The sequence below is a fragment of the Pristis pectinata genome, chromosome 25 (genome assembly GCF_009764475.1).
Source record: "Pristis pectinata isolate sPriPec2 chromosome 25, sPriPec2.1.pri, whole genome shotgun sequence".
Classification (NCBI taxonomy): Eukaryota; Metazoa; Chordata; class Chondrichthyes; order Rhinopristiformes; family Pristidae; genus Pristis; species Pristis pectinata.
Window position 1 is genome coordinate 208,993 of NC_067429.1, and position 21,570 is coordinate 230,562.

At 42.9% G+C, this 21,570-nt stretch overlaps 1 protein-coding gene across 2 annotated transcripts in view; it reads right to left on the minus strand.

Annotated features, from left to right (window-relative positions):
• Window positions 1-8,812: 8,812 nt before the first annotated feature.
• retreg3 (reticulophagy regulator family member 3) overlaps window positions 8,813-21,570 on the minus strand; it is a 40,568-nt gene continuing 27,810 nt past the window's right edge. Inside the window, exons 6-9 of one of the 2 annotated variants that reach the window (XM_052038860.1) lie at window positions 19,690-19,827; window positions 13,979-14,058; window positions 13,531-13,639; window positions 8,813-13,070 (exon numbers count right to left, since the gene is read on the minus strand). In XM_052038860.1, the coding sequence (XP_051894820.1) occupies window positions 12,550-13,070; window positions 13,531-13,639; window positions 13,979-14,058; window positions 19,690-19,827 (848 nt within the window). In that variant the 3' untranslated portion in view covers window positions 8,813-12,549. Of the gene's footprint in view, window positions 13,071-13,530; window positions 13,664-13,978; window positions 14,059-19,689; window positions 19,828-21,570 lie in introns of both variants that reach the window. The other variant, XM_052038858.1, reaches the window with a different exon arrangement.

A 21,570-nucleotide genomic window follows, 5' to 3' on the forward strand; every position in this document is an offset into this window, starting at 1 on the left:
TACCTCTACTGCTTCCTATGGCAGCTCATTCCAATATACCAACCACCCTCTTTCCCCCCAGTTCCCTTTTAAATCTTACCCCTCTAATGGTAAATCCATGTCCTCTAGTTTTAGACTCCCCTACCCTGGCAAAGAGACTTGTGACCACCTACCTTATCTACACCCCTCATGATTTTATATACATCCTTTAAGGTCACCCCTACCCTCCAAGGAAAAAAAGTCCCAGCCTCTCCAGTCTCTTCTCATAAATCAAACCATCCAATACCAGTAACATCCTCATGAATCTTTTCTGCACCCCTTCCATCTTAATGACATCATTCCTATAGCTGGGCGACCAGAACTGTACACAATATTGCAAGTGTGGTCAGACCAACTACTTGAACGGTTGCAATATGACATCGGTCAGGTCATTGGGAGTAATGGGAGATCATGGTGCGGTTGTACAAGACGTCGGTGAGGCTGTATCTGGAATATTGTGTTCAGTTTTGGTCGCCCCGCTATAGGAAAATGTTATTAAACCGGAAAGAGTGCAGAAAAGATTTACAAAGATGTTGCCAGGACTTGAGGGTCTGAGTTATAGGGAGGGGTTGGACAGGCAAGGACTTTATTCCTTGGAGTGTAGGAGAAGGAAGGTTTTGAATGGGAAAAAAGGCACAAATGTGGATAACGAGAGAGGTGAAGGCTAAAATAAAAGCAAAAGGGGCGGCGTACAAAGAAGCAAAAATTAGTGGGAAAACAGAAGACTGGGAAGCTTTTAAAAACCTGCAGAGAGAAACTAAAGGTCATTAGGAAAGAAAAGATGAATTATGAAAGGAAGTTGGCGGATAACATTTGCAAGGATACTAAGAGTTTTTTTAAATACATAAGGAGTAAAAGAGAGACACGGGTTGATATAGGATCAATTGATAACGGTGCAGGAGATATTATAATGGACGATAGAGAGATGGCAGAGGAATTGAATGAATATTTTGCATCGGTCTTCACTGTGGAGGACATCAGCAATGTGCCGGTTAGTCAGGAGTCTCACGAAATGGAACTGAGTTCAGTTAAGATTACTAGGGAGAAGGTGCTAGGAAAACTAAATGGGCTAAAGACTGATAAATCTCCCGTACCGGATGAGGTGCATCCCCAGGTTCTGAAGGAGGTGGCTTTAGAGATAGCGGAGGCATTGATGATAATTTTCCAGGAATCGATAGATTCCAGCATGGTTCCGGAGGACTGGAGGGTCGCAAATGTAGTTCCGCTGTATAAGAAAGGAGGGAGGCAGCATAAAGGAAATTACAGACCTATTAGTCTGACGTCAGTGGCGGGAAAGTTATTGGAATCTATCCTCAAGGATGGGGTTACGGAATACCTAGAGGCGCAAGGCAAGGTAGGTCCTAGCCAACATGGTTTTGTGAAGGGAAGATCCTGCCTGACCAACCTATTGGAGTTTTTTGAAGAAATCACAGGTAGGGTGGATAAGGGAGAGGCAGTGGATGTTGTGTATTTAGACTTTCAAAAGGCCTTCGATAAGGTGCCTCACAAGAGACTGATTAATAAGACGAGAGGTCATGGAATTACGGGTAGGATAACAGAATGAGTGGAGCATTGGCTGGTTGACAGGAAGCAAAGAGTGGAAATAAAAGGATCTAGTTCTGGTTGGCTACCGGTTACTAGTGGTGTGCCGCAGGGGTCAGTGTTGGGGCTGCTCCTTTTTACCTTGTACATTAATGATTTGGATGATGGCATAAATGGTTTCGTGGCTAAGTTTGCGGATGACACCAAGATAGGTGGAGAAGTAGGGAGTATTGAGGAGATAGGAAGGTTGCAGAGAGACCTAGACAGTTTAGGAGAATGAGCAAGGAAATGGCAGATGAGATTCAATGTTGAGAAATGTCCAGTTGTACGCTTTGGAAACAGAAATAAGCGAGCAGATTATTATCTGGAAGGAGAGAAAATTCAAAGTACGGAAGTACAAAGGGACTTGGGGGTACTCGTGCAGGATACCTTGAAGGTTAACCACCAGGTTGGATCGGTGGTAAAGAAAGCGAATGCTATGTTGGCATTCATTTCGAGAGGTATAGTGTATAAAAGTAAGGAAGTGTTGATGAGGTTCTATGGGGCACTAGTGAGGCCTCATTTGGAATATTGTGCGCAGTTTTGGGCCCCACATCTTAGGAAGGATGTGCTGACGTTGGAGAGGGTTCAGAGGAGATTTACGAGGATGATTCCAGGAATGAAAGGGCTTACGTATGATGAGCGTTTGTCGGCTCTTGGACTGTACTCACTGGAGTACAGAAGAATGAGAGGGGACTTCATAGCGACATTTAAAATGTTGATGGGAAAGGACAGAGTAGATGTGGCTAGGCTGTTTCCCTTGGTGGGTGAGTCCAGGACCAGAGGGCACAATCTTAGAATTAGAGGGTACAGTTTCAAAACAGAGATGAGGAGAAATTTCTTTAGCCAGAGGGTGGTGAATTTGTGGAACTCTTTGCCACGTACAGCAGTGGAGGCCAGATCAGTGGGGGCATTCAAGGAGGAGATAGATAGATATCTAAATAGTCAGGGTATCAAGGGATATGGGGATAAGGCTGGAAATTGGGATTAGAATAGTTTTTTTTTGTTTTCCCCACCATTCCCCATTTCTTTTTTTCCTTTTCCTTGGAGCAGACTCGATGGGCCGAATGGCCTGCTTCTGCTCCCTTGTCTTGTGATCTTGTGAGACTGAGGGGTAATCTTATGGAGGTGTATAAAATCATGAGGGGCATAGGCAGGGTGAATGCACTCAGCCTTTTTCCCAGGGTTGGGGAATTAAGAACTAGAGTGCATGGGTTTAAGGTGAGAGGGGAAAGATTTAATAGGAACTTGAGGGGCAACTTTTTAACACAAACAGTAGTATGTATGTGGAATGAACTCCAGGAGGAAGTGGTTGAAGCAGGTACAATAACAACTTTTAAAAGACAGTTGGATAGGTACATGGATAGAAAAAGTTTATAACGTTATTGGGCCAAATGCTGGCAAATGGGCCTAGCTCGGATGGGCATCTTGGTTGGCATGGACCAGTTGGGCCAAAGGCCCATGTTGTATGACTCTAGGTAGGATAGTTGGTCAAAGTCTTTTCCCAGGTTGAAAACGTCAAGCTAGAGGATGTGCATTTAAGGTGAGAGGAGGAATATTTAAAGGGGATTCGCGACACAGGTTTTTTACACAGAGAGTGGTAGGTGCCTGGAAAGGGCTGCCAGAGGAGTGGTGGAAGCAGATACGATAGTGGTGTTTAAGAGGCATTTAGAAGGGCACGAACATGCAGGGAATGAAGGGATATGGATCAAATGCAGGCAGATGGGATTAATTTAATTTGGCATCATAGTCAGCACAGACATTACCAACTGTACATCTGCCTACACATGGTCTATATACCTCCATTCCCTGCATGTTTAATGTCTCTTAATTAAATGTTGCTATCGTATCTGCTTCCACCTCTTTCCCTGGCAGCATGTTTCAGGCACCTACCACCCTGTGTTTTTAAACAAAAAACTAGCTGCACATATCTCCTTTAAACTCTCCCCCTCTCACCTTAAAGCTATGGCACCTAGTATTTGACATTTCTACCCTGAGAAAAAGACTCTATCTATCCTATCTATGCCTCCTCGTTTTTATATACTCATATCAGGTCGCCACTCAGCCTCCGATTCTGCAGCAAAAACAATCAAAATTTGTTCATCCTCTCATAGCTGATACTTTCTAATCCAGGCAACATCCTGGTGAACCTCTTCTGCACATTACTCCAAATGTGGCCTAATCAAAGGTTTATACATCAAAGGATGGAAATGTCAAATACTAAAGGGCATTGCTTTAAGGTGAGAGGGTGAAAGTTTAAAGCAGATTTGAGGCAATCTTCCCCCCCACCCTAAAGGTGGTAGGTGCCTGGAACGTTGCTGGTTCGGTGGTGGAAGCAGATATGATATCAACATTTGAGGCATTTAGACAGGTCCATGCAGAGGGTATGGATCACTTGCAGGCAGATGGAATTAGTTTAATTTGGTATCATGGTTGGCACAGACATCGTGGCCCAAAGGGCCTGTTCCTGTCCTATAATGAAATTCACCTTCAGTGTGCCAGTACAGACTTTCAGGTCTTAATCCTCACAGTTAAATGCAGTACAATCCAGTGGCCAGCTGGGTATTACAACCCAGCCTCCTATACATGTCAGATAAGGTCTCCTTACAGTAGGCCCCTCTGGACAGGTGCCACTAGTGCAGTCTTTGCAAAATCCTCTGGCTCACTTATTCTGTCAATGTCAGCATTGTCTCCTGGACCAATATGCACCCAAGTGGGGCCAATTACACTGGTAAACTCCAATGAACAATGAACGTGTTCAGTATCAGACACTTGAAATAGACCCAAGATTCCATGTTTTCTCATGAGGAGAAACTATCAGGTGGGCAGTGGAAAAGATTCAGAGATGGTTTTTTTTTTTGAGGAGGCTTTGAGAACACCGTCACTAAGTCATAGGGATCCCTGGTCCACAACTGCTCAAAGTGAAGGAGCATTCAAGATGGCATTGAGAACAAGTCCATTCGTGAGTATACACAAGCCTAGCATACAAGAACATGTCACCTCCCAAGTTGTTCCCATATCTGCCTTTCATCCCACCTGTAGTAGAATCTGGGAGTCCCACACTGGTCTCATCAGTCACCTTGGAACACAAAGAACTATAATGGAACCGTCATCCTGGATCCTGAGGGACTGCTTGAGGAGATGATGCATTTGAACTCTGCAGTCTCTTTCCTCCTATCCCTGCTGGACTTGTATCTTCCACACTCGTTGTGATTTTCCTATTCTTGCCAAAATGTACTCCTGCAAAACCTCTGTCGTCTCATCTGCCAATTAATTGTTCATTTGTAAGTGTAATGATGTCATCTTGTAACTTGTTGCCATCCTCCCCACCCCACATGTTGTATAATCTGTAAATTGAGATTGTTCTTGAATTTAGCATCTAAATCATTAATGTAAATAATAAACAGCAGTGATTTCACCTCATGAAACATTACTATCCACCTCCTTTCGCTATAAATGGCTGTCTTTTACTCACTGTTAACAGATTGCAATCTATTTTACTACATCCTAACTCCACAGTTTGATTAATTATAATTTTGAAAGCTAAATTATATTTACTGGTTTACCATGTCCAACTTTACTTCTTAAAGCTTCAAGTCTGGTCAAGCAAGACTTTCCCTTTTGATGATTCTGTTATAGTTTTCTTTTCTGGTTCTTTCCTTTTTAGAAAAAAGAAGTGTATGTAAGGTTTAGGAAGCTAAAATCAAACAGGGCCCTTGAGGATTAAGAAGAAGCTGGGACAGAACAAGGGAATTAGGAGGGGCCATGAAAAGTCCTTGGCATGTAGGATCGAAGAGAATCCTCAGACATTCTATACATACATTAAGAGCAAGAGGATAACTAGGGAGAGGGTAGGACCACTCAAGGACTAAGGAGGAAACTTTGTTGCTTGGGGGTGGAGGATGTGGGTGAGGTCCTAAATGAGTACTTTGCATCAATATTTACCAGGGAGAAGGATGTGGAGGATAGTGAGATGTGTGGAGTGTGCTAATATGCTAGGACATTTTGAGATTAAGGAAGAGGTAGTATTGGGTCTCTTGAAGAGATTAAGGCAGATAGGTCCCCAGGGCTTGATGGGATATACCCCAGGTTGTTGAGAGAGGCAAGAAATGAAATTGCTGGGGCCTTAACCAATATCTCCATGTCCTCTCTAGTTAGAGGCAAGGTCCCACAGGACTGGCGAATAGCTAATGTTGTTCAAGAAGGGAAATGGGGATAATCCTGGTAACTATGCATTTAAGGTGTGAGGGGGTAAGTTCAAAGGAGATGTGCAGTGCAAGTTTTATATATATACATATATATGTGAGAGAGAGAGAGAGAGAGAGTGTGGTGGGTGCCTGGAATTCACTGCCTGGGGTGGTGGTGAAGACAAATACACTAGAGGCATTCAAGATGCTCTTAGATAGGCACATGAATATGCAGGAAGTGGAAGGATATGGACATTGTGTAGGCAGAAGGGATTAGTTTAGTTGGGCATTTGATTACTAATTCAGCACAACATTGTGGGCTGAAGGTCCTGTACCTGTGCTGTCCTGTTCTATGTTCTGTGTGTTATGTACCAGCAACAAAAGAAACACACCGAGTCATGTACAAGTGTTAGAAACTTTTTTATTAATAACTACTTATGATAATAAGAAAAATAAAAATGTTAGATAGTAAACATTAACCCCCAAAACTAAACTCGAAGTGTGTGTGTGGCAAATTCCCAAACTCCAAGTCCAGGAATAGTTCTCAAGGTTCAGTTCAGCAAGTCATCAGCAAAGGCTTTTGCAAAACCACCAGTGACTGAAGAGAAAATGTAGAGAGAGAATAGAGAGAAGTTACGAAATCCAAATATTCCACAATGGAACCCATATGACACCTCAATCACTGATGATCTCCACTGCTTTGTTCCGAAGTATCTGCCACCCCGAAAGGCATTTGAGATGTGGCCGTCCACAGAAATACCTGTTTCCCATTACAGGTTAACAACAAAGTGGACTCCACGATTATCCCAAAAATCCGTACATGGATTGTAGTGACAGACACAGTTATTGTTTTTCATCCATCGATACAGAGACCAGCAGGTAGTGTGTCTCTCTTTCTCCTCTTTCTTTTCCCCCCCCTCTCTTTCTGACTGAACCAAAATGTCAGCACACCATTATCTCCTGTTGTTGTCATAATGATGCCACATACTACTGTACTATATCTTAAGGGGACATTCACCAAATAGCAACCTAATCCATTACGTGTATGTTAATATGAGCAATTTTTCTACACACCTGCTCCTCAAGTTCCCACTGACTATTGGAGGGTCTATAATACAGCTCCACTAGAGTGATCCTCCTTGTTTCTAAGTTCTACCCACATGGCCTCACTAGATGATCCCCCGAGAATATCATCTCTAAGCAATGATTTTATTCCTCCCTTATCAAAAAGGCAACACCCTCTCCTCGCTTACCTGTACTTCTGTCACATATGAAGCATCTGAATCCTGGCACATTGAGCTGCCAGTCCTGCCCTTCTCTTAGCCATGTTTCTGTTATGGCTATAACATCCCAGTCCCCAGAGCCAATCCACACTTTGAGTTCATCCACCTTGCCTGTTAAGCCCCATGCATTAATTGATGAGGGTAGAGCTGTGGATGTTGTCTTAATGGATTGTTAGTGAGGCATTTGATGAGGTCCCACATAGTAGGCTCATCCATGCCTTAGGGTTAGATGCATGGAATCCACAGTGACTTGGCTGTTTGAACTCAGAATTGGCTTGCCCATAGAAGACAGAGGGTAGTGGTCGATGGGACTTATTCTGGCCGTGACTAGTGGTGTTCCACATGGATCCATACTGGGACCTATGTTGTTTGTGATGCATCAAAATGACTTGGATGAAAACGTGCAAGGGTAAGTTTGCAGACAACACAAAGATTGGTGGTGTTGTGGATAGTGTAGAAGATTGCTAAAGGATACAGAGAGATATAGATCAGTTGCAGATATGGGTGGAGAAATGGCAGATGGAGTTTAATCGGGCAAAGTGTGTGGTGTTGCAGAATCAGACTTATTGTCACTGACATATGTGAAATTTGTTGTTTTGCAGCATTTTGGGAGATCAAATGTAAAGCAACAATACACAATTAATGGCAGGACCCTTAACACTGAGGGATCTTGGGGTCCAAGTCCATAGCTCCCTGAAAGTGGCTGCACAAATTGATCGGGTAGTAAAGACAGTGTATGGCATGCTTGCCTTTATTAGTCAAGGCATTGAGTTCAAGAGTCAGGAAGTTATGTTGCAGCTTTGTAGAACTCTGATTAGGGTGCACCAGAGTGGAATATTGCATTCATTTCTGGTCCCCTCCCCATTATAGGAAACTTTGGAGAGGGTGCAGAAGCTGCTGCCAGGATTAGAGGGCACATGCTATCCGGATACTGAGAAGCATAGATAGTGGATGTGGAGAGGATGTTTCCATTAGTAGGAGAGTCTAGGATCTGAGGGCACAGTCTCAGAATTAAGGGATGTTTCTTTAGAGTTGACCTTTACGTTCGGTTTGCAAGACAAGTTTTTCACTGTACCTTGGTACAAGTGACAATAATAAACCAATACCAATTGAGGTGAAGAATTTCTTCAGGTGTAGGATGGTGAGTCTGTGGAATTCATTGCCACAGAGGGCTGTGATAGGTGCTTGATTGCTATGGGGATGAAGGGTGACAGGGAGAAGGCGGGAGAATGGGGTTGAGAAAAAAGATCAGCCATAATTGAATGGCAGAGCAGACTTGAAGGACCAAATGGCCTAATTCTGATCCTATATCTTATGGTCTTATGAGAGGTTGGACAAACTTGGGTTGTTTTCTCTGGAGCGTCAGAAGCTGAGGGGAGACCCGATCTAAGTTTATAAAATTATAAGGGGCACAGTAGACAGCCAGTATCTTTCTCCCAGGGTTAAAATGTCTAATACTAGAAGGCATGCATTTAAGGTGAGAAGGGGGTAAGTTCCCCCCCCCCCCCCCCAAACACACACACACACACACACAAAGTGGTGGGTGCTGAAATGTACTGCCAGGGGTGATGGTGGAGGCAAATACAATAGAGGCACTTAAGAAGCTCATAGTAGATAGGCACACAAATATGCAGAGAATGGAGGGATAGAGACCTTGTGTAGGCATAAGGGAATTGTTCAGTAGGCTTTTAGTTACTAGCTTAATTAGTCCGGCACAACATAGTGTTCCTGTGCTGTACAGTTCTATGTTCCACTATTATTCTTGCAACAAATGATTTTAGGTGACTGGCCTATAATTCCTTTGACCATGTTCTGTCCCTCTTACACATGAGCATTACATTGCTTATTTGACAGCTCTCTACCATTCTAACTTTGTCTAATGAATTATTAAATGCATTTTTGTAAATTATTGGATCAGGACTTATCCTCAATTTCCCTTTATTCAATTTTAAATGCATATACCACATTACTCATCAACATCCAACATTACTATTCCTTCCAATATGGCCCTGTCTATCCAGACATTCTCTCTTCTCCCCCCTCCCGTCAGGCAGAAGATAAAAAAGCACTACACTTTCTCTGTACTGTAACACTATTCTGCACTTTATTGTTTTATCTTGTACTACCTCAATGCACTGTTGTCATAAATTGATCTGTATGGACAGTATGCAAGTTTTTTTTTACTGTACATTTGACAATAATTTACCAATTTACTGATGTCCCTATTCCCATTTTAACCTGCCATTTATTGATATTTCTAAAATATTTTACTATTTGTTTTGTTCCTTGATAAGTTAATTTCATAATTTCTTTTTAGGTTCCTAATTGTTCGACTCCTAAACCTTTCATATTTGTTATCATGGGCTGTTCTTTTGGCTATGTACTTAATGTCTCTCTCCTTACTCAGATGTTTTCAACTTTATTCATTCTTGAGTATTGTTTACTTTGCCCTTATCATCAGAATATTTTTCCTGAAGTTCAACAGCAAGAGAGCAATCAAAACCCAAATTTTGAAATGACAGACACCAACTGGACAGAACTTGGATCATGCAAATATGGAAACATTTGAAAATGAAGCCCTCAGAATTCCATTCACATTTTTAGAAAATCACTTTAATGAATGGTTCAAAAATAAAGTGACTTTGCTACAAAAATGTCCAAATGGATCAAGTCAATTAATCTTTGAAAATGAACAGGTTGAAATAGTTTAAGTACACAAAGTGCCATTGAAGATCACATAACATCAAAAATACACAGTGTACCCACTGATGCTACACATTCTACACGACAGTTCAATCCATTTTGTATTTACAAAATTTTTAATTGCCTTGGCTTCTAATGAAATGCTGAGGCTGTAATAGGATTAAAACGTCACAGAGCTGTAGGTAAGAAAAGGCTTTGCCTCAAATTCTCAAAGCTCATTAACTTTCAAATAAAACTTGATGTTTATATAATTTCACACAATTTTCTGAAGATTTGAGGGATTAACCCATTCTTTAGTTTTTAATTTCAGGAGCTGTTAGAATCTGCTGATTTTCACTTCTTCTTCACAATTATTAACAGCTACCATGGATTAAATAAAGAGTACCTTTGACCAAAAATAAGACCCTGAAATACGAAATAAACCTCTTGTGAAAGCAGGCATGAGAATTGTGCAGTGGCCATACAGCTCTAAATTTATCATTGTACACAGGGCCAGGGCAAGAGTTTTGCAGGAAAAGTTTTGTAATCCATAGTGCACAACCACCTTTTCTCTGATTTACATCATATTTGTCACCAGTCACAATACCTGTGCTGCCAGCTGCTAATCCTGCATAATTATTGTTACTTACTCACAACCCTTCAACATTACAGTTTATCTCAAACAGAATATTAAAATGTTGAAAGACTGAAGCTGAAACATTACCTATCTTCCTCTTAACAGATGTTGTTTGACCTACCAAGTATTTCTACTTTTATCTAGCTATCCAGCAGCCACTGGATCTTGGTTTTCTATAAAATGCAACAGATCAAACTATAGTTCATCAATATTAAATTTCTTTAGAAGTCAAAATAATGAATATGGATTAAACTATCTTAACTTTCAAAGATTTCTGCCCACTCACATCAGCTTAAATAAAACTATTGCTCTAGCACATCCTGCAGAACTTTGGATTGTAGCATTACATCCCTCAAAACATCTCAGCTCAAAGCTTAGTTTAACATTGCATTTAAGTTTTGATTTGCTATTTTCCTCCCTGATCAAATAGATGGAAGCCATTTATTCACAGCTGAAGGGCAATGCAATACTATGCTGAGATCACTGCAGTCAGAAGGACTGCTTATTTGGTCAGGGAAAGCTACAAAATTCTCAGATGGCTTGTATACTAGACAGCACTGTTCAGTGACAGCAGGATCACAGCTTGGGTCCCATTGTGAACAAGTTTGATATTCATCATAGGTTCAGATTTCTCAGCTGTAGCCTAAAGGCAAACTGGTATCTGTGATGTCCAGGGAACCAGCTTCATCTGCTACACAATCACTTAACATTCCTGCTTGTCTGATTACCTCTGAACCAAACCAGAGACCATTGCTGTTACCATATTTCAGCCCGAATCCTTGGTCTTATAAACCAAGGAAACTCACAGCCACACCCACTGCATGTTCCTATAACACAACCTAGCTCATACTCAAGCGATTTTCAAATCTCAAGGCCTAGGCATTTTTATAATGAGACATCAAAATCTGATCAGCTAAACATCAAATCAGATCTGATCAAATGTACTCCTCAGAGCTGATAGTTATTGCTATCTAGTATCTCCTGGTGCAAAAACTATTTTCAGCAATGTTATTTAGTATAATTATTGCCACAGAAATCAACAGCACCAACTCCAGTTCCACCATTATGGTCGACTCATAACTGCTCAAGTTCAAGGGCAATTAAAGCTGACAATAAATGCCAACATTGTCAGTGACATCTGCATCCTACACATGAATAAATTAAAATAATTAAAAGCAGTTTGCAGAATTTGAGGTACAACAAGCAACCAATTCAAACCAGACAATTGTATAGTTGCAGAATAGGCATGAGCAAAATGAAGAAAAAAGGTACATATCACAAAGAAGTTCTGCAAAATTCTTCACTTAAGGCTCAAACGCATACCATCAGTTAGAAACAATCAATCCATTATTGTGTGGCTGGATTGTGATTTTTCTCTAGTATTGGGAGATGAAATAGCAAAGCTTGTAAAGCATTTACCTTCCCACATCAACCCCTCATTGGACTTGAGTCACCTCTCCTTATACACCATCTCTGGGCCTCACCCCAAGATCACAGCCTGAATCTTCTAATGCCCTGTTATTCTGAACAAACTACAGCAGTGTTTATTTTTACTGCATATGAGTAAACATGCTCCATATTGGATTGAATTGCTTCACTCCACAACTCACATCCTAGCTACTGAATGTTTAAATGCATAATGATGCATTTTCTGGATTTTGATGTCACCATCTAACTTAAAAAAATGAAGCCTGGCTTTACTGCACCAACTTTGCATGTTGCCTAAATAACAGATGGTACATTAAATAGGCATTAACTGTGGGAATGACAATGCAGAAGTACCTCATTGAAAGTTGCAGAAACTTTGTCTTTTAAATACATATAACCATGCCAAGTGCATTCTACAACACATGATTAGGATCATACTGTTAATCCAAGTATGTCAGGTGGTTTCATTTACCTTTCTGGGTCGACATCATCTCAAACCCAAGGAACCAGAAGTAACACTAAACAAAGCAGCAATGACAGAAGGAATAAAACCTACACTACACTTAGCTGTGCAAATCTGTTCATTGTGAGAAAGGAAAGGTAACCACTGAGTCAATCAAGATATTTTAACCTATGCACAGATGTCATCACAAGGGGATTATTGGCAACCCCTTCCCCTTCTAAACTACTGGGTCCAGTGTGGTGTCATCTGGTAACACCAGCACCCACAAACCTACTGCTTTCGAAGAAAGTTTGATAGGAACCCTGCCTTTGACTGTTGTCGTGTGCCCCGATCGTGAGAGGCAAGATTCTCATACTGATTCAGTTCTGACTGATCCAACAGTTCAAAATCATCTCCCTCTGCATCAGTGTCCACTTCTATGTTTCCGTGTTCATGCAAGGTCTGGAAAGCAACTCTCAAAGGATCATCTCTCATCAATTGGGCCTCATGAGTAGCGTTTGACAATGCAGCTGCCATCATATCACTGGCAATCGTCCCTGCCAGAGAAAGACCCTGGCTGCCTGTAAAACTCAGAGGTGATGGCAGACCAGTCTGGGATATATCTTCATCAATATCCTCCTGATCAGAAGACAGGCTCACATTATCCTGAAGCAGAGGCTGGTACGATGCAGTTGGAATACCCAGGCTAGTGTCATCATCGTCGTCCAATCCAGTCACATCAGGGTTTATTGATGGGAATTCTGGTAGATCTCTTGCAAATGACTCCTCAGGGTCACTATGTCGATCAAGATCTAGGAGAAAAAGAGAACTTGGGTCAGTGAAATGTTTCAGAAGTTCCTGTCACGCGAGTGTAGGAAGCTCGTCTTCCTCAGGTATTTAACTTCCATTGTGACCCAGGCAGAAACTTGCACTATTTAATCTGCCATATGACCAGTTTCCAAATATATAGGACAAAACCAAGACTAAAACAACCAGTTTGAAAATACCCTGGATCATTCACCCTCTGTAAACTTCCCGTATCCCAGGTGGAGTAAGCTGACTCAGACTGGGGCAAAAATTAAAGCAATGAATGAAATTCTGTTGTATGGTATGGCATGGCATCAGAGTGCCCATGACATTGGGTCGATACCCGACACACAATTTGATTAATAGAATCTAACAGTTCAACTAATGAAAATAATTCAACTGCAGATGTAATTTCTAAGAGTTGTGAATAGAAAGTACTGCCCTCATTAAAACATCAGAACTTACCTTCAGAACCATCTGTTATCGGGGTCTGTCCTCGGGATAGGTTGAAGGTTCCATTCTCTGTGTATGATACCTCTGCATCTGAATGCTCAAAGTCTGAAATTTCTAGTTCCTTAGCAAACATAGAATCATCGAGCTTGACCATGCAAGAAACAGGAAGCGAAATAAGATTTGCACAATGATTTAATTCCATAAAGTCTATATACACTCCCCAAGAACAAGGTTTCAGCATTATATAACAATTTAAGTTTATGGCAAAGTCAGTGTACTAGTTTATCCACTCATTGAGCAACCAGAGAGATCAGTGTTTCTTTTAGCAGCATTAACAGAGTAACAAATATCCTCAAGAAAACATTAAGCCTCAAGAAAAAGGTTAGGGCAAGGGGTTGGGGGAGAGGTGCGGGGAGTAGGAGACGTGTGTACACAGTAGGAGGATCAGAAAACTCTGTACCTTGGGGCAGAATGCAGCCAGTTCAGCTTCACTGTCACTCCCATCATCTGCAGCTCTGACAGCTGTTGCTCGACGACGCACTGAAACAAAGCAAAGATCAGACACTTATGAAGCTTGTGGCTATAATGAGGTGCTGCCTTCAAACTAGGTGTGGAATTTGTGGAGCTGTCTGCTGCACACCTTTGCCTTTCAGGTGAAATATGGTGGACCCCAAACTTATGGAAAGTTGGGCCAATTTTAGGTCGTGTAGGATGTTAGAAACAGTGGGACCATTAGGCCATTTCCTCAATTAATTTGAAAAAAAATACTGCGTAAGGAGAGAGAAATGAAGGGGATTAGTAATGAAGACTGGATTGAGGAAAAAGTGATATAGTAGAAATTAAAATTAAAAGCAATAATTTATCAAGTGTAGGAAGGAAACTAGGATAAACCATTCACTTTCAGAACAGGAGACCAAGTGGCACAGAACAGTACAGCACAGCACAGGCCCTTCGGCCCATCATGTTGTGCCGACCTTCAAACCACACCTAAGACTATCTAACCCCTTCCTCCCACATATCCCACTATCTTAAATTCCTCCATATGCTTATCTAACAATCTCTTGAACTTGACCAACGTATCAGCCTCCACCACCACCCCAGGCAGTGCATTTCATGCACCAACCACTCTGGGTGAAAAACCTCCCTCTAACATCTCCCTTGAACTTCCCACCCAATACCTTAAAGCCATGCCCCCTTGTATTGAGCATTGGTGTCCTGGGAAAGAGGTACTGGCTGTCCACTCTATCTATTCCTCTCGATATCTTGTATACCTCTATCATGTCTCCCCTCATCATCCTCCTCTCCAATGAGTAAAGCCCTAGCTCCTTTAGTCTCTCCTCATAATCCATACTCTCTAATCCAGACAGCATCCTGGTAAATCTCCTCTGCACCCTCTCCAACATCTCCACATCCTTCCTATAATGAGGCGACCAGAACTGTACACAGTACTCTAAGTGTGGTCTAACCAGAGTTTTGTAAAGCTACATCATTACTTTGCGGCTCTTAAACTCGATCCCACGACTTATGAAAGCTAACACCCCATGAGCTTTCTTAACTACCCTAGCCACCTGTGAGGCAACTTTCAGTGATCTGTGGATATGAACCCCCAGATCCTCCACACTGCCCAGAATCCTGCCATTTACCTTGTATTCCACCTTGGAATTTGTCCTTCCGAAGTGTACCACCTCATACTTCTCTGGATTGAACTCCATCTGCCACTTGTCAGCCCAGCTCTGCATCCTATCAATATCCATCTGTAAGCGTCGACAGCCCTCCACACTATCCACAACACCACCGATCTTTGTGTCATCTGCAAACTTGCTAACCCACCCTTCCACCCCTCATCTGTCATTAATAAATAAATATCACAAAAAGTAGAGGTCCCAAAACTGATCCCTGTGGGACACCACTAGTCACAGCCCTCCAATCCGAATGCACTCCCTCCACCACAACCCTCCACCACTTTCTCCAGGCAAGCCAATTCTAAATCCACACGGCCAAGCCTCCCTTATCCCTTGGCCTCTGACCTTCTGAAGAAGCCTACCATGCGGAACCTTGTCAAACGCCTTACTAAAATCCACGTAGACCACATCAATCTTCCTCATCACCTCAAAGACCCCCATCAGGCTTGAGGGAAGACCTTTCCTTCACAAAGCCATGCTGGCTGTCCCTAATCAGTCCATGATTCTCTAAATGATCATAGATCCTATCTCTTAGGATCCTTTCCAACAGCTTACCCACCACAGACCCAAGGCTCACTGGTCTGTAATTCCCTGGACTAACCCTACTACCTTTTTTGAATAAGGGGACAACATTTGCCACCCTCCAATCCTCCGGTACCATCCCTGTGGACAACGAAGACTCAAAGATCCTAGCCAACTGTTCAGCAATCTCCTCCCTCGCCTCACGAAGCAGCCTGGGGAATATTCCGTCAGGCCCCGGGGACTTATCTGTCCTAATATTTTCTAACAGCTCCAACACATCCTCTCTTGATATCTACATACTCTAGAACATTACCCTCACCAACACTGTCCTCAGCGTCATCAAGACCCCTCTCCTTGGTGAATACTGAAGAGAAGTATTCATTGAGAACCTCCCCCACTTCCACAGCTTCCAGACACGTCTTCCCACCTTTGTCTCTAATCGGACCTACCTTTACTCTAGCCATCTTCCTGCTCTTCACGTACGAGAAAAAAGCCTTGGGATTCTCCTTAACCTTACTCGCCAAAGCCTTTTCATGTCCCCTTCTCGCTCTCCTCAGCCCCTTCTTAAGTTCCCTCCTTGCTACTCTATATTCCTCATGAGCCCTATCTGATCCTTGTTGCTTACACCTTATCTATGCTGCCGCCTTCTTCCTAACTAATTGTTCTACCTCTCGTCACCCATGGTTCCTTCACCCTGCCATTCTTGCTCTGCCTCACCGGGACAAATTTATCCCTAACATCCTGCAAGAGATCCCTGAACATCGACCACATCTCCACAGTACATTCCCCTTCAAAAATGTCATCCCAATTTACACTCTCAAGTTCTCGCCTTATAGCCTCATAATTCGCCTTTCCCCAATTAAATATCTTCCCATCCTCTTTGCTCCTATCCGTCCATGACAATGCTAAAGGTTATAGAGCAGTGGTCACTGTCCCCCAAATGCTCACCCACTGAGAGATCTGTCACCTGACCCGGTTCATTACCTAAAACTAGATCTAATATGGCATTCCCTCTAGTCGGCCTGTCAACATACTGTGATAGGAATCCATCCTGGACACACTGAACAAACTCTGCCCAAGCAGGTGCCAATCAATATTTGGGAAGATGAAGTCTCCCACGATAATAACCCTGTTATTTTTGCATCTTTCCAAAATCTGCCTCTCAATCTGCTCCTCAGTATCCCTACTGCTACCGGGGGGCCTATAGAATACTCCCAGTAGAGTAACTGCTCCTTTCTTGTTCCTAACTTCCACCCATATTGACTCTAGAGAGGATCCTTCTACATTATCCACCCTTTCTGCAGTTGTAATAGTGTCCCTGACCAGTATCGCCACCCCTCCTCCTCTTCTCCCCCCCCCCCCCCATCCCTTTTAAAACAGTGAAAACCAAGAATATTCAATATCCATTCCTGCCCTGGTGTCAGCCATGTCTCTGTAATAGCCACAATATCATGGCCCCATGTACTTATCCAAGCTTTCAGTTCATCTCCCTTATTCCTGATGATTCTTGCATTTAAGTAAATGCACTTTAGCCCCTCCACCTTGCTACTTTTATAGCCTGTACTCTGCTTCTCCTTCGTCAAAGCCTCTTTACCTGTTAGATCTGACTTTTCCCCATCCCTTTTTTCCTCTGACCTACTCCTCCAGTTCCCATCCCCCTCACAAACTAGTTTAAACCCTCCAGAACCACCCTAGCAAACCTGGCTCCAAGGATATTGGCCCCCCTCAGGTTCAGGTGTAACCCGTCCTCTCTGTACAGGTCCCACCTTCCCCAGAAGAGATCCCAATGATCCAAAAATCTAAAACCTTCCCTCCTGCACCAACTTCTCAGCCACACATTTATTTGCATCTCCTCCTACTCCTACCTTCACTATCGCATGGCACTGGCAGCAATCCTGAGATTGCTACCCTTGAGGTCCTGTTCTTCAGCCTTCTGCCTAGCTCCCTAAACTCACTTTTCAGCACCTCATCCCTCTTCCTACCTATGTCATTGGTACCAACATGAACCACGACTTCTGGCTGTTCTCCTTCCCGCTCAAGAATCCTGTGGACCCGATCATGGCACAAACAAGTCACACTAATTCCTTATGTTGTAAGTACCAACTCTGACTTCCTGCAGTACATTTAATTGTAATTAGGTCGCAATTATGGCAAGCTTTTGCAACTTTAGTAGGTTGGAGGACAATCTGCGGTGACTGCTTTGCTGGGCACCTGCATGCAGTCCGCAGGAATTACTCTGAGCTTCCGGTTACCTGCCATTATATTTCACTATCCCACTGTGTCTGTGGCCTCCTGCACTGTTACAATGAGGCCTAACACAAGCTTGAGGAACAATATCTCATTATTTGTCTGGGTACATTGCAGCCTGCAGGACTCAACATTGAAATCTCCAACTTTCAATACCTAGTTCATTTTTTTTTAAATCAGTACTGGCTGTTTTTGACTGCCATCTTTTGCTATCATTTTGTACATTTTGGTCTGCTGGGCAGGTACCAGGCTACATTACTTGGGCTTTATAACACAATCAACACATTACAAAAAGGAGCTTAGCTGCCCCTTAACAGTCTCATTATTTCATTGTATCAGAGTAAATTCACCCATTGCTCGCACTCTCTCTGCTATTGTGTGCAGTTCTGGTCACCACATTACAGGAACGATGTGGATGATTTGGAGAGGGTGCAGGACACATTCACCAGGATGTTGCCTGGATTAGAGGGTGTTGCTACAAGGTGAGGTTGGACAAATTTGGATTGTTTTCTCTAGAGTGTTGGAGGTTGAGGGGCAACTGAAAGAAGGACATAAAATTATGAGAGGCAGAGAGAGGGGGGGATAGAATCTTTATCCCCCAAGGTGGAAATGTCAAATAGAGGGCAGAAGTTTAAGGCAAGAGGAAGAAAGTTTAAGGAGATTTAACAGAAAGGATTCCCCCCACCCACCACCCCCCACAGAATGGTAGTTAACTGGAACGTGCTGCCAGGGAAAGTGGTGGAAGCAGGTATGATAGCAACATTGGAGAGGCATTTAGACAGGCACAGGAACGGGCAGGAAAATGAGAGTCATTGACCACATGTAGGTAGATGTGCAGTTTAAATTGGCATCATGGTCAGCACAGACATGGTGGGCCAAAGGGCCTGTTTCTGTGCTGTATTATTCGATGTTATATGGAGTTCTTTCTCTCTCAGTTCTGATGAAGGGATCAGACCTGAAGTGTTAACCGTTTCTCCTTTCACAAATGCTGCCTGACCTGTTGAGTTCCTCCAGCAGATTATTTGTTGCTCCAGATTCCAGCATCTGTAGTCTCTTGCGATTCATTAAAATACACAAATTTCGTAAGGAGCTTGACAGGGTAATGTTTCCTTTGTGTGGGTTGTCTAGAACCAGCACCACAGTCTCAAAATAATGGATCAACCATGCAGGACGGGTGAGCTCTGATGGGGCATACAGGACAGAAATGAGCAGCAATTTCTTCACCCAGTTGGTGAATGTTTGGAATTCCCTACCCTAGGAGGCTGAGAAGTCAGCTGCTGAATATATTTACAACAGTTTGATAAACTTTTCGAAGGGTTAAGAAAATCTGAGTTTATGGAGTTAGAACAGAAGAGTGGCACTGAGGTAAAAGACCACACATTGAATGCTGGAGTAGGTCCAAGGAACCGAGCTGCTACCTGGGAAGGAGCCATTTCTGCTATTTTGGATTCAAAAATGGTGCCAAGCTTAACCGACCGTTTCACACAATATTTGGACTGAGGTAGTGCTTTCACAGACCCAAAGCTCAGTCAAACTATTTGTGTTATTTTTGGATTGGTTTAAACAGGTAATCCTGGTTTTTAGCTCGCTTATATATCATACCAGAATAAATGCTAATCTGTTCCATGTTTCTAAAATACACCTTACAGATACTGACACATGATCAAGTACCACAACTGAAGTGTTAATTTTCTAATTACCAAGTTGTTTGGTTACTCACATTGTCGTTCATGCTGTTTTGTCAACATGTATCCCTTCACGCTGAAATCCAAACGCTTGAGCAAGGGCTCAATTCTGGCATAAACCTTTATCGACACTTGGTGATAAATAACCAAAGGCCAGAGAAGCATGCCAACCACTGCAGGAAAGGAAAAGAATGGTCAATAAATAAGTGGCAATCCAAAGCAGAAAGGCCCTGAAGGCTCACAACTTGAAGCTCAATGTAAACATTGAAGTATCTGACTGCAGGATAAGAACATAGAACATTACAGCACAGTACAGGCCATTCAGCCCATGATGTTGTGCCGACATTTTATCGTGCTCTAAGATCGATCTAACCCTTCCCTCCCACATAGCCCTCCATTTTTCTATCATTCATGTGCCTACCTAAGAGTCTCGTGTCCCTAATGTATCTGCCCCCACCACTTCTGCCAGCAGTGCATTCCACGCACCCACCAATTTCTGTGTAAAAAAACTTGCTTCTGACATCCCCCATACGTTCCTCCAATCACCCCAAAATTATGCCCCATTGTGTGAGCCATTTTCTCCCTGGGAAAAAGTCTCTGACTGTCCACTTGATCTATACCCCTTATCATCTTGTACACCTCTATCAAGTCACCTCTCACCCTCCTTTGCTCCAAAGAGAAAAGCCCTAACTCACTCAACCTATCCTCATAAGACATGCTCTCCAGTCCAGGCAGCATCCTGGTAAATCTTCTCTGCACACTTTCTAAAGCTTCCACATCCTTCCTATAATGAGGCGACCAGAACTGAACACAATAATCCAAGTGTAGTTCAACCAGAGTTTTATAGAGCTACAACATTACCTCATGGCTCTTGAACTCAATACCCCGACTAATGAAGGCCAATGGACCATACACCTTCTTAACAACCCTATCAACCTGGGCGGCAACCTTGAGGAATCTATGGACATGGACCCCAAGATCCCTCTGTTCTGCCACACTGCTAAGAGTCCTGCCATTAACCTTGTATTCTGCCTTCAAATTCAATCTTCCGAAGTGTATCACTTCACACTTTTCTGGGTTGAACTCCATCTGCCACTTCTCAGCCCAGCTCTGCATCCTATCAATGTCCTGTTGTAGCCTAGAGCAATCTTCTACACTATCCACAACACCACCAACCTTTGTGTCATCTGCACACTCACTAACCTACCCTTCCACATCCTTACCTGAGTCATTTATAAAAATCACAAAGAGCAGGGGTCCCAGAACAGATCCCTGTGGAACACCACTGGTCACCAACCTCCAGGCAGAATACACTCCATCTATAACCACCCTGTCTTCTATGGGCGAGCCAATTCTGAAGCCACACAGCCAGGTTTTCCTGGATCCCATGCCTCCTGACTTTCTGAATGAGCCTTCCATGAGGAACCTTATCAAACCCCTTAATGAAATCCACGTACACCATACCCACTACTCTACCTTCATCAATGTGCTGTGTCACATCTTCAAAGAATTCAAATCAGGCTCGTGAGGCATGACCTGCCCTCACAAAGCCAAGCTGACTGTCCCTAATCAGCCAATGCTTCTCCAAAAGCCCATAAATCCTGTCTCTAAGAATCTTCTCCAGTATGTTGCCCACTACTGAAGTAAGACTTACTGGCCTATAATTCCCAGGGTTATCCCTACTCCCGTTCTTGAACGAAGGAACAACATTTGCCTCCTCCAATCATCTGGCACTACTCCTGTGACCAGTGAAGATGCAAAGATCATCGCTAAAGGTGCAGCAATCTCTTCCCTTGCTTCCCGTAATAACCTTGGATATATCCTGTCTGGCCCCAGTGACATATCTATCCTAATGTTTTTCAATAGTTCCAGCACACCCTCTTTCCTCACGTCAACATGCCCTAGCGTATTAGCCT